The 18073-nt window shown below is 41.0% G+C and overlaps 1 protein-coding gene across 4 annotated transcripts in view; it reads left to right on the top strand.

The window, feature by feature from the left end:
• Nucleotides 1-18073, top strand: part of LOC148353195 (ATP-binding cassette sub-family C member 4-like) — a 118057-nt gene that overhangs the window by 20590 nt on the left and 79394 nt on the right. For all 4 annotated transcript variants that reach the window (XM_088352498.1, XM_088352497.1, XM_088352496.1 and 1 more), the window contains exons 20-25: nucleotides 137-216; nucleotides 8518-8668; nucleotides 9237-9356; nucleotides 9573-9683; nucleotides 9753-9853; nucleotides 10863-11054. In XM_088352498.1, the coding sequence (XP_088208624.1) occupies nucleotides 137-216; nucleotides 8518-8668; nucleotides 9237-9356; nucleotides 9573-9683; nucleotides 9753-9853; nucleotides 10863-11054 (755 nt within the window). The remainder of the gene's footprint in view (nucleotides 1-136; nucleotides 217-8517; nucleotides 8669-9236; nucleotides 9357-9572; nucleotides 9684-9752; nucleotides 9854-10862; nucleotides 11055-18073) is intronic.

Raw genomic sequence — 18073 nt, 5'->3', positions numbered from 1 at the left:
GGGTCCCTTGCCTGTGCCGGTCGTGACATTTACAGTATTACTATGTACTCTATATTGCAGACAGGATCCATTATAAAAAATGCTTTCTATTATGTCAAACATCTATTTTCTTCTTATATGTGGCTTGGTTCCACAGGAAGAATCCTCAACAGGTTTTCCAAAGACATTGGCTACCTGGACTCTCTGCTTCCGTGGACATTTGTGGACTTCACCCAGGTGAGTCTAACCAGGTTTGCTTGCTGGCACTGCAGAGCAGGGGAGGCCATTTCATGCTTGGCTAAACATGCTTTGTGGTGCGCGTCCCCTAATCTGGAAACAATTACTGTGGGATTACCTGCTAGCGCGGCCCAGCGCCTCTGCAGATTTAATAAAACTGCCTCATATGCTGGAGGTTGCCCGGGCGTGGATCCCACAGTGCCAAACAACACAGTTGGCCTCTTCTCAGAATGTGTACGGGGCCTAAGCAAGTGATTGAGAAAGAAAGAGAAAAAGGTAGCACAGAGGAAATAATAGACAATGAATGATGCCTCTGACATGAGAAGGAGTTGACAAAAATGGGGTCTTTAAAGTGTGGATGTGTTTTGAGTTTAATGTACCTGTTGCATGGACATACCAATAACAATCAATCATTGTTTTGTACCTATCAATATATTATGTGCTCACTTAAAAAATGTGCGCTGTATCCCGATTAATGCCAAGATCAAACCTTTACCTTACCATATCAAACCCTGTTGTATGACTTTTAAGATTCAAGGTGCTACTTCACATTTAATTGGCCAAGATTTTGACATAAATGAAATTAATCTCATTTTTCCTCTTCCAACCTAACCTCCCTGTTTGTTAGAAAGTCATTGAAGACATCTCTAAGCGCTTTACAATGTGATCCCAAGACGAGCGCTTTAACTCCTGCGCCACTACCGCCCTAAGAACCAACAATTGCAATCTACAATTTGGGGTGATCGAACTAACTAATTAACAAGCAACCAGGAACGCTAGTACACTACGAAAAATACATTTTGACCCGATTAGCAGAAAATATTTCACGTTTTAAGTATATTTTTATTCATTTTTCAACTTGTTTCAATAATTAACAAAATCATCTTCAAATTAACATTTCTGATACAGCTGATAGTAAATAATTTTAATGTTTTTTTCTACCAATTACCGTATTATCTGCACTATAAGGCACACCAAATTATAAGGCGCATCGCCAAAATAAGCAAATACGTGTCTCAGACACGAACAGACACTGTGTATGTACGATGTCACCATTCGCTGAAATACGTCATGCCACACACATCATTGGAAAGCTTAAAACTCTTGGGATTCAAGATATGTTGACCATCTAAAAATATACCAGTCATAGGAACATCGCGATCAGTCTGACACAAGATACGTGACAAATATAAAGCTGGGCTTGCTCACCAAAGACGTCGTCTGGCAGCCATCACATTCGACCATAATACACAGTGATGGCCTCCTTACATCCGTGAGTGTTGGCAATTCAACCTTGTAGAATATTCCCATACTCCAAAACACACAATAATGCCAACAAATTTTAAAAAATCAGCCGAAAAGCATGTCTGCATCGATGGACATTGCTTGTTTCTAGCTATCTGTTTATCCCCATAATTCATTTACAAATAAACAGACTCGCAAAATTATTTTCTCTAGGCCGTGGACAAACCTAACTTGTGATTCATATATTTTTTGGCCAAATGCAGGCTTTGTTTTACCCCTCTTTAGCCTGTAAATGCTAAAAAGGACCCACCTCCCTCACCTCCGAATAACCTTATCCAGTAGTGACCGATTGAAATGATGATTGACACATTGGTTAGGAAATTAAACCCGGTATACATATCCTAGCATGCGCACTACTTTTTCTACGGGGAAAAAACGATTCGGCGGCTGCTTACCGTAGTTACAAGACCTGTTGCGACTTAATATTGGTCCAATTTTAAACTCACTGTATTCTAAGGCACATGGTCAGCCTTTAAAGGTGCATTTTATAGTGTAAAAATACGGTACTCAAGAAATATAAATATTTTTTTAATTAATATAATACGATTTAGAAAAACTGCCATATTAGATATGTTTGCGTATTTTTTTTTTTTAAACTAGAAAGCCAAAACTTTTTATAGTGCATAAAAAAATGTTTAAATTTAATCACACAATTTAACACTTTTAAATAATATACATTCAAAGCATACTTAAACTAAGAAAAAAAATTCTGCTGACAGAGTACGGTTATGTAGTTTTTACAGTTCAGCCCTTTCGAAGATGAGCTGAAGAGTAAGTAACCATTCTAGCAAGCAGTAGTCAAGCTGCAGTGAATACTGCATCTACTATGCCAGTTGATTGACAGTGTCACTGCAAAACATTCTGCTTGCACGATTGTAATATGAATGAATCTACTATGTTGCAAGAAAAATGTTAGTCAAAGTTAGACCACATTCAGAGTGGCTTTTGTCTCCCTTGACACAATTGGCCTATTGCGCTGCTTGTCTTGGGCCCGGTAGCCGATGGCCACCCTGATGCACAACCAGGTTAAGTTACCGCCACCATCTTCCTCGAAAGCCTGCGGAGATGCGCCAGCTCATGCACCTTGCCTCACAAAGAAGGGAATGTTCACAGCACAATTTGAGGTAGAAGAGCAGGCGTGGCTTCTTGGTTAGGGCCAAAGAATGGAACAAAGGCGCGCTGAAAACAAATCCCCCCCTTTCCACAATGCCTGAGTGATGTTTGTGGCAGATACCCATCTCCAACTAGACAAAAGCCATCTTAAATGCTGAAAGCACAAAAGATGGCACACACAAAAGAGTTTTTCCAATTCTTTTTGATAGGGTGAACGATGCAGAAGCAAAATTATAAGTTTGTGCCAACGGCCGGGCTGTGGCGCTCAGGGCAGTGAAAGTCGACAAGGATGCAGTTGTAAAATCAAGTTTGCCTCACACTATAATTAACACCTTAAAGTAAGTTAGGGTCCAGGAGACATGACTAACAGGCAACTTTCTAAAACTGCTGCCGGATACATAAAAGTGTTAGTGGGGTATGAGTAACAGATTCCAAGTCGTTTTTTATTTTTATCAACTTTGAAGTTTTCAATAAACTTTCTTATTAAATGCAAACACAAAATGCTATTTTTCTATGATTTGTTCTGTTTTTCTTCACTGATTAATATGAATCAGTATAATATAATTTGGGTCCCAGGAAATAACCCAATATCATTGTTTTGAGTGCATTCAGAGTTTAGTTTTCCCCATTACCCAAAAAGACAGATTTTTCCGGCCACCTTCTTTTACACTTGCAGGTGTTGCCCCAGATCATTAATGCCTTTAGGAAGGAAGGTTTTCTTTTCTCTCTTTTAGAATCAAAGTGTTAACTGCACAGAAAAGCTGCTGATCCTGACTATTGTTTTTCATTCCTGGGAGGACATATCCCCCATAGTCTTTGTCTAAATGGTTGTCAGGCAGGAATAAAGTGAAACTTCATAAACAAAGCCCTAACTGGTTTATCTCTCTCTATAGGGAGAGCCTGTTTTCTGTGAGGGGATTTGCACTGGAGCCTCCCTTTTATGGTGAAGTAAGCACTTAGGCAGAACCAACCTCATGCCCACCTAACAAGGGGATTCCTTCAACCTGGTTACACCCTATTTTCTTAGTTGTTTTTACACGGTTTTGTTTTTCAGTTATTTAGTATATTAAAAAGAAAACTCGTCTTTTTTCTTCTTTTTAAAGCCAGGTGACAAAGACAGAAATGTCAATTAAAAACACCTCAGGCTTTGTAGACTGTTAGCTTTTGTGTGGACTTGACCTTTAAATCCTGGGTTGCCTGTGTTTTCACAGTGAAGGCAGGACAAAAAGGGGGTTGTGGAAAGGGGAGGTGCTGGACTTGCTATGAGAGCTCTTGACCAAGACTCACTTATGAACAGTATCAGGACATACTTAAAAACCATTTCAATAATCAATTACTCACTGAGCTACTTAATAGCTGCTCATTGAAAATTGTCGGAATTCATAAAAGACAGCTGCCTTTTTCCCATATTTTGTTGTTTCCGAGTTTGTTTCGGAAACTGTTGTTTAATTCCCTTTTTCATGCTGCTAAACTTAACAAACAAATGACAACAGGTAAACTTCCTGGATATTTCATATCCAGAGAAGCTTCATTCTGGATTCTCATGCCTGTTTTTTTTTTTTTAGTTTTTCCTTGCTTTCATTTAGGTTTGAGGGCAGGGAATGTTATAACGACCATAGTTGTGGGCCTGTGTAGCCCCCTGAGACTTTGTGAGTAAGGGTTATGCTAATAAATGTTACTTGGCTTCGTCACTGTTGAGCTAACGTTAACTATGTAAAAACTGCTTTCTGCTGATTGGTAGAACACTACACTCTAAAAATGAGTTTCTTGGAAGTTAAGCGTATGTCGCAACAATGCTCCTACTCTATGTTATGATTGCCATTGTGAAACAGAATTGGCAACGATAGTTTTTCCCCTGTGTTGCGTTAAGATCATCAACATATAAAGTTAGTAAGCATTAGTGAGACATTGGCATTTCCTGAATTGATCACATCCCAATTTGGGTTTGTGCACAGTAGCCAGATGTGTCAATAGTTTTGCCTTTATGCATCTGAAACATTCCTCTACATTCATTCTCTTAAGACTGTCGTTAAAAGTTTTCATTTAAGGCAAAAGAAAGCGTACAAATTGCCTGCTAATTAATGCATTAAAAATCCCTACGGTCATCATAAAAGAGAAAATAGCTAGTGTGTTTGTTCGTCGTGCTATAGACACCAAGTGAACACAAAGGAAACCCGCAAACACAGAGCCATAATGGCCTTTGTTTAAAAACACTGGCGGGTGGATCTTTTTTCTTTTTGTCCGTGAGTGTGTCTTAGTGCAATGTCGCGGATTGTGTATCGGGCTTCTTCTGTGGCTTTTGGGACATGAGAAGTGCTGACGTAACTGCTAGTGCTGTGGGATGGGATTTCACCGTCTCTTCTCCAGTTCTTCACCGCCCAGTGACAAAACAAGTCAAGAATGCGCCGCACAGCTTCAGGCAGTGCTAATGTTACTTTCAGACCAAACGGGAGATGCTTCTGTGTGAAAACACATTCTCTTGAAAAAATCATTCTGCCACAGATAAACATTGTTTTAATGGTTGTATCAAACTGTTGTATTTATTTATTTTTGTTTTGTTTTGATTTACATTTGGAAACAATTGTGAGGAATCAAGCTTGTCTAAGCAATAATACAAAATATAGAAGGACGTTTTTTCCATGGTTTACAACATGTACATTTGTTTTGTAGTCCTGATGTTGGGGGTTTTATAATCAGATTGGACCTTGCCGTGTGTCGCTTGCATTCTCGCTGTGTTTGTTTGAAATTACCCTTGTTAATTGTGCGTCATCATAGTAATTCTGTCAAGAACTGCAATACTGAGTCAGTAACTCATGGACAGTATCATCCTGATGCCCCGTGTGCACAAGTATTCCTATGATGCTTCGCTCCATCACCTCAGCTGCTGTGACTTGCGTTCACCCAGTCTAGGAGGCACTTAGAGGGGTTTTCAAGCCTGGGAACTTCCTTTTACACTGTCTCTGCCTCGCCCAGAAACCTCCCCATGTGTCAAAATGATAAATCCCAGCCCTTCTGTCTCCGGCATTGGCATTGGTGAGCGATTCACCAATCACTGCTGGGTTGTGTCGTTAAAAATGTGTTTTGTGTCATGGAGGAGGAGAAAGGCGGGCTGAATGAATGGCGGGCACAAATGATTTATAGTTGTGAGCATTGGAGAGAGGACATTTCAAAGCCTTTCTCTCTTTTCCACGATGGGGTTGGAAATCAGCAGCTTGACTGAGCCCAAATAAGTGACTTCTTTTTACCTTTTCAAGACGCACAATGGCCCTAATCCAAGGACCACTTGAACCACCAATGTAGACAGCCACCAAGACCACCACAGTATGTGTCAGCCTCTACTCATCATGCAACAAAACACATTGACTGCAGCTTTATGAAGTGAATATGGCCCAGAAGGACAAAATGTGAAAGAGGTGTCCACACTCATTTCTCCCAAAGAAAGGCGGCCACATCTGGGTATTTAATGCTAAAATAAAGGCCAAAGACTGGGCAGAATGGATTAGGTCACCACCATTGTCACAGATGCCCGAGTAGAACAGCCCCGTTTTGTTTCAGTACCACTGACCCTTGCAGCTTATTGTGCTGGCCTGTCAGGGAAAGTGTCGGGCAGGGAAAAAAAATTCGAGCAATGACGGAGGACTTCTTTTGAGGAGTTTTCTTTGCAGTTCTTTCCCCTCATTTCCTGTTTTGTTTGCACTTTTTTCCCAGCCCCGAGTCGCGCTGTCAGTAAATGAAAGGCGGCTTGAGGGGAGACTGCATTGAGCGGGCCGACTCCTCGTGTCTTCAGGGATGTTTAATTAAAAGCTGAGTGTTTACTTTTCCCTGCGCTATCGCTGCCCCCAACAAATATGACAATTATCTTCAATTTTCTTTATTTATTGCAACATCAAAGAAGTGATGTTATCTTTAAAGCAAATAAAGCAATTAGGCTCTGCAGGGATCTGAATGGACTTTGTACACAGCAGTGTTGCTTGAATGAGTCAATCACATGCGTGCGATGGCTTTCTTTTCCTCGCTATAGAGCAATTAGCGCTAATTCTTTATTTGTACACTGAACCTTTCTTCATCTATCCACTTTTACGTGCAACGGGATGTGGCTTTGGGAGTTTTCTGTTCCTGTGTGGCTTTGCCGGCAAGATACGGATGCGGCTGGACCGGGTGAGGATGAATTATCGGAGTCATCTTGGTGTAGTGTTGGGCGGGAACCGTCGTGTTCCCGATGCTGACATGATAAGCGGCAGACCGGGTAAAGCGGATGACATCAAACGGGCGGACATAGCGACAGAAAGGCCTGGGGTGGGGGGGTGATGCAGTAAGAGGAGCGAGGCTTACCATCTAATGCTTCTTTTTCCTTTTGTGTCTTCTTTGATGACCCCCGTCATCAGATAAGGACCTGGGCTCGGACACTTACAACTCCGAGTTAAATTTGCCCAATTAAAATTGATATGAATGAAACCAGTTCACATGATGTAAAATGGGGTGCGGAGAGATATTTGTTCCCATCATGCGTGATGCCTCAAGGAAGGAGAAGGCCAGATAGCATGCAGTAATGGCCCTCATGCCATCTCTCGCCGCAGTCTACTAGCCTTCCATCAAGGCTCAGATTGAAACTTATGTAGTGTGAAATTCTCAGGATCGGATGTGCTAGGTAGTTTCCACTCCCTGCTTGATTGTGTGGTCTCCACCACGCCAGTGGTTCTGCTGGTAATACCCTCTTATCTGACCCACAAATGGTATGGAGGGCTTTTCATCACACACAAAAAAATAATCAACTTGATCACAAAAAAATGTGTGCCTGCAAACCGATAGTATCCTATAATTATTGTGCAGAATGTTTGAAAGAAAGCGTTCTAATATTAATCTCAAAATTTTTAGTTAGTCACTTTGGGGGGCATGGGTAAGAGCATCTGTGCTAAATATAAGAATTATCTCCAGAGGTAGAACTTGTAGTGCTAAATTGCGATTCACTAAAGTCATGTTGGGATTTTCAGATGTCTGTCTTCATTTTAATGTATCTATATATTATACATTATTAGGCAGGAGTCGGATTTTTGTTATTTTTTAAATCAACTACAACTTTGTTTAATATGTATTTGTATATGGTTGGATATATTTATACAACCTTTCAATTATGATATTAATTCAATATTTTATTTATCCTCAATGGGCTAAACTGTGTGCTTGAGTTATCCTTGTTAACATTGTGCAAAAAAAAGAATGCATTCTTTACATTTTCAGGTAACTCCCAACTTGGATTTTTAACCCATAAACTGACATAATTGAAAAAGCAGAGTATCAATAGTCAATGTTTTTTTTATCTAATCTGAAAGAATGAATAACATGTAGATGCAAATTACTGTCACCTGTCAAAAATGTGGTTTGACCAATGTCATCAATTTATCAACAAAATAATTCAAATTCACAATTTGTGTGGGTAAAATCAACATCTAGGTGTACCATGGAAGTTAAAAGCAGTTTCTTTTGTAGCAACTGCCTTCACTTGCTGTGGTTTTGAGGACTGATCTTCTACCAGACAATTAACTTTCAAAAGGCATTTTAATTTCAAAAATTTCCAAAAATTGATACATAAAGTTGTAGCCACAGCTAAGAAGTCATGTTTTTTTCTGGAAGACAAAATGTGGCTCTTGGTGGCCATTGAACAGCCTGCCACATCCACTTATGGGGCAGAAGGTGTTGTTGGCTTCGGGGGCTGCAGGGAAATTAGCTAAGTGTTAAATTCTCACCTGCTCCTAAGTGAGAATTAGAGCTACCGTGGTATTTCTTCTATGCACGCAGCGAGTCACCCAGCCTGCTGCTACTTTATGACATGACAGCGGCGTTCAGGCAGAAGTTAAAAGTTGCTATTTTTTCCTGTCTCTTCAGGTGTTCTTGCAAGTCCTTGGTGTGATTGCAGTGTGCGGCGTCATCATGCCCTGGATGCTCGTCCCGTTTTTTCCCCTCTTCGCTGTCTTCCTGTACTTGCGATCCTACTACCTTAAGACTTCCAAAGACATCAAGCGCTTGGAGGCGACCAGTAATTTTTTTTGTTTTTTTGGGGAGTTTGGTGGAGTAGGGGTTAAGGCATGTGTATTGGTGGTGGGATACAAAAGCAGACCACAGGAATGCTAACGGCCCTTTGAGGAACTCTGCGGTCATTAGCATAAAGGCTAAAGGTGGCTCTGGCCTATGACTTGGCCACACGCAATTTCCTCAAGAGATGGGAGTTCATGACATCACATACAATGGAGAAAATGCCAAGTGGGCATGACTAGGCTTGAGTTCACGTATTTGTTTGCCCCGTTGCAATAGCTCAAATGCACACTGCCCCAATAGTTTTTGTCATCCCCAAGAATAAAGCTTTTAAGCAGAAACATTTAGGCTTTGTGAGCCTGACAAATGCGAACAAACGACAGCTGAATTGCAACATTTCCATAAAACACTTTAATATAAAAGCTTTGGATGTCTTGGAAATGTTGTCTATTATTTAAAGAAAGGTGCAGTGTTATGGGAGGTTTAAGCTGAACATTTTATAGGTATGTTTTTAGTGCCAAGTAAGAATCTAGGTTGATTTTTTTTTGGGGATTTTTTTTTTTTTTTTGCAGCAAGAAGTCCTGTGTTCTCCCACCTATCGTCTTCCCTTCAAGGCCTGAGCACCATCCGAGCATTCAAGGCTCAGAAGAGGTTTCAGGAAATGTTTGATGACTATCAAGATCTTCATTCAGGTCACAATACCGTCTTCGCTAGGCAGGGTACATACATACTGACCAACACATGAAAAAGGAAAATGATTGCATACTCTAAGCTTACCCAGCTGACTGAGGGTAACATTTTTATCAATCATCTGTATGTGTGTACCCTGCTTTAAGGAACACACAAATGATTTCAGTTATGAATGGTTTGATTTTGTTTAATGACTTCGTATCTGCGCTTGCTAACAGAGGCGTGGTTCTTGTTTTTGACGACGTCCCGCTGGCTGGCCGTGCGGCTTGATGGCATTTGCTCCATTTTCATTACTTTTACTGTCCTCGGCTGCCTTTACTTCAGTGATGGTATGGCGCAGAAATTCTGTAGCTGTGGGACACCTTATCAACACCTCATAGAATGTTTATTATTTGTAGACATGGATCCCGGTGCCGTTGGCTTGGCTTTATCTTACGCTGTGACACTGACAGGCATGTTCCAATGGGGTGTCAGGCAAAGTGCAGAGATCGAGAATATGGTAAATTATCACTTAAAGCACAACTTAAAGTTTTCAGTTCTAAATCCAACGCAACAAGGCTTCAGAAAATAGATACCGTAAATTCCGGACTATAGAGCGCACTTGATTATAAGCCGCACCCACCACATTTTAAGAGGAAAACCGATTTTGTACATACACAAGCCGCACCTGTATATAAGCCGCATGCGTCCACATTTAAACATGAAACACAAACACAAAATTAACCCAAACCCGACCTCAAGTCCCGTGATTGAAACTAAATGTCCTTCATTAAAGTCCACAGTCCAAAAATCACAGCTGGCAAAATGGACGGAAAATGATACCGGTACTTAAGGTTTGATGCAGACCTGCAGAGTCCAGGTCCCATTGAAAGTAATCCAAGGAAAAAAGTGTATATTTCCAAAGGTAAGGGTGGGAAAAATATATCAGATGAACACATTTACTCACGCAACTCCTTTTTCTTTAACCAACTTTTTACCCCCTCTTCTTTCCTTGTCTGTCCCTCACCTTTAGCGGTCCCCACTTCAACTCGGCACCCCGCGTTTGTTCCACCCCTCATTTTTCGTTCACCCGTGCAAAACATATCAGAATAAGTGTCTAAAATAAATACAAATAAATACATTACAAAAATATACAGTTGCAAATACATATTATACATGAGTTACACATATTTACAAAGAAAGACGGTACACTTAGAGAGTTTTCAAAGCTTTGATAATATTAATATAGCTTTGACAGGGCAGTTAATGGTAGCAACACTCGAGCGTCACGAGCGGCTGTTAGAAAAATTACATAAAATAGCCGCATCACTGAATAAGCCGCAGGGTTGGATGTTAGGGAAAAAAGTAGTGGCTAATAGTCCGGAATTTACGGTAATAATATTTCCTTGACTTAACTTTAACACTACCTGAGAATTAAGATGCATACTGTATTGTCAAAGCACCTGGTGCTATTTATATCATGTAATTGTTTAAGATGTAAAATTATCAGTGATTATTTGTTGTTGCAGATGACATCTGTTGAGAGGGTTGTAGAGTACACAGAGTTGGGGAGTGAAGCACCTTGGGAGACCGACACAATGCCGCCACATGATTGGCCTGAGAGAGGCTCCATCATGTTTGACTCTGTCAACTTTTCCTACAGCACCAATGAGCCTTTGGTTCTCAAGGACTTGACTGTGGTCTTCACATCCAAAGAAAAGGTACCAATTTAGTTCAAGTGGGAAGGCCACGGCAGGCAATAGTTCATCATGCATGGTGTCATCAATTTTTTGGGGGGGGTTATTTTCGTGTTTTGTTCATTTGTGATTGACTGTATATGTTTACATGTCCCAGCAGGCATAGTGCAGTAGACTCCAGGGATTGGTTGCCAGCCAATAGCTGGGCACACAGATGCAACCATTACGTCACCATTTATTCCTAGGGGGCGATTTCAGTCCCTAATCAACCTGCAAAGTATGTTTTTGGAAACCCATGCAGTCACAGGGAGAACATGTTAACCATTCACTTGGAAACTGGTTGCTAGACTTGAACCCGGGACCTTTGAACTCTGAGGCAGACATGCTAACCAGTCATCCACTGTGCCATCCATTACCAATATAATTAATTCAAAATCAATCATAAAAATGAAATAATTTATGTGTAAATCACATAAAACACATTCTATAGATGCAGCCATAATCAATTGACTACTATTGCATGATTTGTTTGGGAGAAATAAAGCAAGATTTCAGTAAAGCACCAATGCAGAATGGATGTGTAGGGAAGCTTTGGAGGTTCCACTGTACAAAAAAATGAGGACCACGAGATTCTAAGCTCTTTATAAATAATCATAGCCATCATTTCAAAAGGCTAGCTCTTCGTCACTGGTGTGCACAGTCCATGACACAAGTTGATATGCAGCTAGTGTAGAAAGTGGGATGTGCTTCATTGTTATTTGTCTTTCTTTGCCTATCAATTATTAAAGGACAGCATATTGTGCTGCTGATTCTCCAGCACTATACCATTTGTAATTCATGGAATACATATCTTGTAATTAAGACTGTTCAAGTGGATCCATTCGGTCTACATTTGCATTTTGAGCTACCTCCCAGCGACAAGTGTTTATTCACTATGAAAGAGTGGGAAGGCATATGGGGGAGAGAAGGTAAAGGAGATGGAGATAGTTGAGGGCGATTGGGATTGGGTTTAATGTGAAGGGTGTGTGTTTTTGCTTGGCTATGCTTTGGCAGGATGGCTGATTTCACAATGAATAGGTTGATAAGTGTAGAGCGAGCTCTTCTGGAGGGCGTGGGGTGGGATTCGAAGGGTTTGGTTTAGTTCTGCTGCACATCACCCATAAGGCCACATTAATGTTCAATTCTAACCCACCTCAACAAATATGACTCATTACAAACCTGATTACTTGGTCGCTGTCTACGAACACTGGCAAACTACTGCAATAACTGAGTGAAAAGCACAAACCTTCCCCATTGATTTCCCCACATCCTCTGGAGTATTGTGTGAAAACACACAGCGCCACCACAACAAAAACACATTGGCAGTTCATAATACTGTAGTGCACCTTGGAGGCAAACCCCTTCCTCTGTACGTGTCTCACAATACAGTGTTCTAAAACCTTATTTGAATCACATATGATTTTCATTTACAAAAACATTGTATGTCAGATTAAATTACAATTATTGTTTCCATTTTGAATTTTTTTCTGTTCAATTGCAAAATTTAACAGTTACAATCGTATATTACCTTACCTGTCTTGAACATCAAACATCAGTTTCCAATTATTAATTTCCACTCTGATGGTCATTGTTGTGTGGTTGTTAAAAACGTAGACAGTATGAAATTCACTCAATTTACGGTTAATACCACAAAATAGAAAAGAGATACTGTAGTACACTGTCCTTAATGGAGTTCAACATATCAACTTTTTTCAATATGTCGCCTTTTTGGTTACACTTGTACACAAGATATCAAAAGACATAGCACCTCAGACATGATAGTTCCAAAAAACTAGTAGGGAAGCAATTTGTCTTTTTTGCATTTGTTTCTGCTTTTATGCGTGCTGTATTGTCAAGTCAAGTCACATTTGTATAGCTCTTTATCAGAAGATGTCTCAAAGGACTGCACAGGTTACAATTACACCATCCGCTGATTTCAAACCTACATGCGGGCAAGAAAAAACTAAAAACCTCAGTACGATGAAAATAAGAAACCTTGTGAAGAGGCCTAACATGTGGTAATCCCGCTTTCAGGATGACCTGGATGCAATAGATTTAGCTTTATGCAACAGTATGCAAAACATATTCAGGGATCAGAATTTTCCGCGGATCCGCGGATTTCCGCTGTTTTTGAACCCCAAAGGCATTCCGACTTTTTCACTTTTTCTCTTGCGTAGCAAACAAATTCAAAATCCGACTGTCTCATTCTTTCCTTTATTGCTCTGGCGCACCCTGGCGGCCGTTAGAAAAATTGGCCGCATTGTCGCACAAGCTGCAGGGACTGAACTGCATTTGAACTTATCTTGCAGTATTTACAAAAAAATCAGTTATGTGGGCAAATTATTTTAATCTTCTAAAAATGTTACTAAATGATAAATATAAGCATGGTTTTGGACAAGTAAATTGCCTAAAACCCAGGTTTTTGGGGGGTGGGGGGGGTGGGGGGGGTGGGTGGCTTTGGGGGGGGCTCCGCCCTGGTTTATTCCTGGACGCTGGCTATTTCAGCTGAAAATGAAAATCTCCATTCTGATCCCTGCATATTGAACATCAATAAAAAAAAAACAACAGATAATATGTTGAAAATTGTCCAGAAATTCCATAACCGAAACGACGCAGCTTCCCATCTCTGCTTGCTGGTCGATGCAAGGGTTGACATGCTTCAGGTCCAGATGCTGGTCCGCTGACTCATCTCAAATCGTCTTTCTCCTTCGTATCACCAACAGCCAGGAAGTCAGAAAAAGACAGGAAAAGAAACATATGAGGAGGGCATCAATCGTAAGCTATTGAATAGAAGCGGGTTTTATGTCTAGATTAAAAAACATCCACTGAGGTAGGAGATCTTATATCCAGAGGCAGAGCATTCCACAGCCCCAGGGCCCGGATAGAGAAGTGCCCTTTAGCCTGCAGACTTCTTCTTGGCTCTTGGAGACATTTTGTTTTTTTCTGGGTTAAGACGCAAAAAAAATAGGTGACATCCATCTTCATAGCTCAGTAAGGCAGGCCTCCAAATTTTAACAACTTAACTGACCAGTGGGAGACAAGTTGAATGTCATCTGCATAGCAATGGAAACTAATATTATACTTGCAGCTAATATCACCAAGCGGAAGCATATAAATACAAAAAAGAATGGGGCTAAGTACAGAGCCCTGTGGAATGCCACAGGGAACATCAGAGGTCAGATTGCCGTAGTTAACACATTGTGTCCTGTCTGACAGGTTGGACCTAAACCACGAGAGTACAGTTCCTGAAATACCAATGCATTTTTCCAGACAAAAAAGTAATATGTTGTGGTCCACAATATCAAAAGCACCACTGAGATCCAGCAGCAGTAGCATTGGAGTCTATTTCTAAGAGGAGATCATTGGTCACTTTAGCCAGGGATGTCTCAGTAGAGAGATTTGCTGTGAATGCTGACTGGACAGATTCAAAGAGTTTTTTTTTTTCAGACATGAAGTCGTTCTGCTGTGCAACGACCTTTTCAAGTAATTTTGCAAAAAATGGTAGATTTGACACTACCTATTATTACATAGGCTCTCCGGGTCAAGGTTAAGTCGCTTAAGCATAGGTTTAATGACAGCAGACTTGAAGCCTACCGTAACAATACCCGAGGATAGCAATATATTTCTAACATTTAAAACTGAAGGTCATAAGATGCCAAACAGATCCTTCACCAGTAATGCCAGAAACGGGTCAAGCAGGCAAGTAGTTCGTTTGGCCCTACTGACGATCTGTTTACGACTATCAAGGGACAAATAACTAAAACTGGAAAACATTTCTGAACAGCCTCCGACATGGACCTGACCCAAAACCTCGGCATTTTTAAGGCAGGACGAGGTTGCAGAATGTTCATTTAAAATTTCATTCCGGATAAGTTGAATGCATCCATCCATCCATCCATTACCCGCACCGCCTATCCGCAGTAGGGTCGCCGGGGTGCTGGAGCCCATCCCAGCTATCTTCGGGCAGTGGGCAGAGAACATCCTGAAGTGGTTGCTATGCAGTCACAGGGCACACGGAGACAGACAACTCACCGGTTATTCCCACTGAGGGACTGGTCAATTTACCTAATATGCATGTTTTGTAATGTGGGAGAAAACCGAAGTGCCCAGAGGAAACCCACGCAAGCACAGGGAGAACATGCAAACTCCACACCGGAAAGTTCGATCTCATGACCTCAGAACTGTGCCGCACACGCGCTAACCACTGCGCTGCCGTGCTGCCCTATGAGTTGAAAAACATAAAGTCATTAGCAGAATGGGTAGAACTATTTAGGTTAAGTTGCTGTCTAATAAATTTCGCCCAACAAAAAAATTCGGATTATCTTTATGTAAAGCAATAATCTTAGAGAAAAACAAGCTGAGGCAAGAGCTACTTTAGATTTCAGCTAGTTGTCACACCAGGCCAGTCAGAAAACCTCAAGTGTTGTAGTGCACCATTGTCATTCAAGTTTCCTGCAGCCTTGTTTAAGTGACCTGGTTTCTTCAGTAAATGCTTCTTTGGTCAAAATTAATGCCGTAGGGGGCACCACAGATTTAAGAGCTTTAACCAAAAGCAGTATTATAGTCGTTTGTAAGTTAACACTCCCAATATATGAAGGAATATTAAAGCTGATGCCATTGCAGGGCGGATATTGCGGATACTAAAACTTACATTTTCTTTATCGCAGTTAACATTAGGCATCACCTCACACTTAACAAGATATTGATCAGAGATAGCCTTGGGATATGGTAAGACTGAAACATTTGAGGCTACCACACTCCGGGTCAGAACAACGTCTAGAGTATTCCCATCTTTATGGGTGGGTGGGCACATCAACTATTTGTTTAAAACCAAATGTATCAATCAGTGATTTAATAGCAACAGCATGTGAATGAGATGGGGGAGTTTATGTTAACATTAAAATCACCAATAATTATAACTTTACTAAGTCTGTCTACAGTTCCGAAAATTTGTCCCAAAATTTTGAATAAGGTCCAGGTGGGTGATACACAACAACTACATAAATTTGTGGTGACATAGAGGACCTCATAACAAGTAATTCAAATGTTTTAAATACAGTGGAGGTAACGGGAGTAAATTTCAGCAAACTTTCCGATAGAAGAGCAACACGGAATTTTGAACCTTAGTGGTAAGCTCCACAAGATTTTGCTGCCAGTCACAGATCTTGTGCCTTGAATGACTGCAGGAGCGGCCCAGAATCCATATCACAGGAATATTGTAGACAGGTGGACTAAAAGGATGAACAACAGTACAAAATAATGTTATTTCTTCATACTCATCACCTAACAAGGGGGGATTGGAGGTTAGGAGCACAGAAGGAGATGCTACAGAAGCAAACAGATCAGGGTGTGTGGTTCAGGCAATGGAACCCTTTAAACTACAAAAACTGTGAATTTCATGAATCTAGCACAGGGGTCGGCAACCTGTGGCACGCGAGGGGTTAACCAGTGGCACGCGAGCGTACGGCAAAGTAATATATATATATATATTATTTTAAATGCGCATTTTTACCTGAAATTAAGACATTTTCATTGCGCTGTGCGGTGAGCGTGTGTCCTCGCGGTGCCTCGCAGAGGAGGAGAGATTTGTGTTTTAACCCTCCAACAGAAACACCGGCGGGCGATAAATGAACAAATCGCGACAGCCAAATCATGACGGCTCCTCGAGCGGGAAAATCTCGTTCTTTCCAGCCAGCGTGGACACACGAATAGGGCTTTGTGCAAAAAATGACCGTGCTGTATGTGCATTATGCCTCGAGAGCGTTGTACCTCGCACGTCAAGTGTTAAACGTCATTACGAGATGAAATATGAACATGAATTCAAGGACGAGTCTGAAAAGGCGGATACATTAAAACGCACTCTGTACAGGTACGGTGTCGTGCCTAAATCTGATTCCCCTGCAAACTTCTTCCCCCCTCGCATGAACGCGCATTCTGCTGCGCTCCGACAAAAGCGATCGCATTCTTTATAACTAGTTTATTAAAACAAAAAAGCGAGCTAATTAAAACAATTGAGCGATCGTAGTCTATATAACGCGTTTATTAAAACAATAAAGCGCGATCGGAGAGAAAAATCATCAAGTTTTTCAACCTCTCCCAAAACTTGCGGCAGTTGCCTGCTTATAGCGCTAACTTCCTTAGCCGCATCACTCGATTTCACAGCCTCCTTATTCTTTACTATCGTACTGATAGTAGATTTAGCCATGTTGTATTCACTAGCAAGATCGGAAATTCGTACACCTCTTTCATATTTAGCTATTATGTCTTTCTTAAAGGCAATAGTTATTTTTTTCACCTGTCCTGCTTGCACCGACCTTCTTCGGAGGCATAATTAGGGGCTCAAACACCTGTACGCCGCTCAGCATCGCACCCTAGCGTACAGGCGTTCGAACACCGATTTTTTTGACCCAACAGCGAAGCAAGAATTTCTCGAAATTTTTGGTCGAACACCGATTTGTCCGAACTGAGAGGCGTTCGAAAACCGAGGTTCCACTGTATGTTTTTTTGGCTTTGGGATCCAACTACAGAGGAATACCTCCACTTTTTGATGTGTTACTGAATAGGTTTATTTGATGAATCAGATTTGTTACAACCCACGCTAGCAGTGGTGTCTGCGGCACCTAACATTTTCCCTTTAAACTGCTCTAGCTGACGGACACGTCTCTCTAGAAGGGCTTCCTGCCTACGGTAACAGGAACAACCTTTACAAAAACCCATACTTACCGTATTTTCCGCACTATATGGCGCACCATGTTATAAGGCGCACCTTCAATGAATGATATATTTTAAAACTTATGCCATACATAAGACGCACCCCATTATAAGGCGCTATAAGTGCATGCTGGTTTAAGATCAGGTAATTGTGCAATTTTGTAATTGTAATCCTGTGCAGTCCTTCGAGACATTTTTGGGATTAAGGGCTATTTACGGTAAATAAATGTGACGACTTGACTACAGTAGAGAATGTAGTTACGTTATGCAACCTCTAGATGTTGCCACGCTCA

Source organism: Urocampus carinirostris, chromosome 14 (genome assembly GCF_059441175.1).
Source record: "Urocampus carinirostris isolate Australia breed hairy pipefish chromosome 14, RoL_Ucar_1.0, whole genome shotgun sequence".
NCBI lineage: Eukaryota > Metazoa > Chordata > Actinopteri > Syngnathiformes > Syngnathidae > Urocampus > Urocampus carinirostris.
The sequence above is the reverse complement of the archived record's forward strand: the minus strand, read 5'-3'. Positions and strand labels throughout refer to the sequence as shown.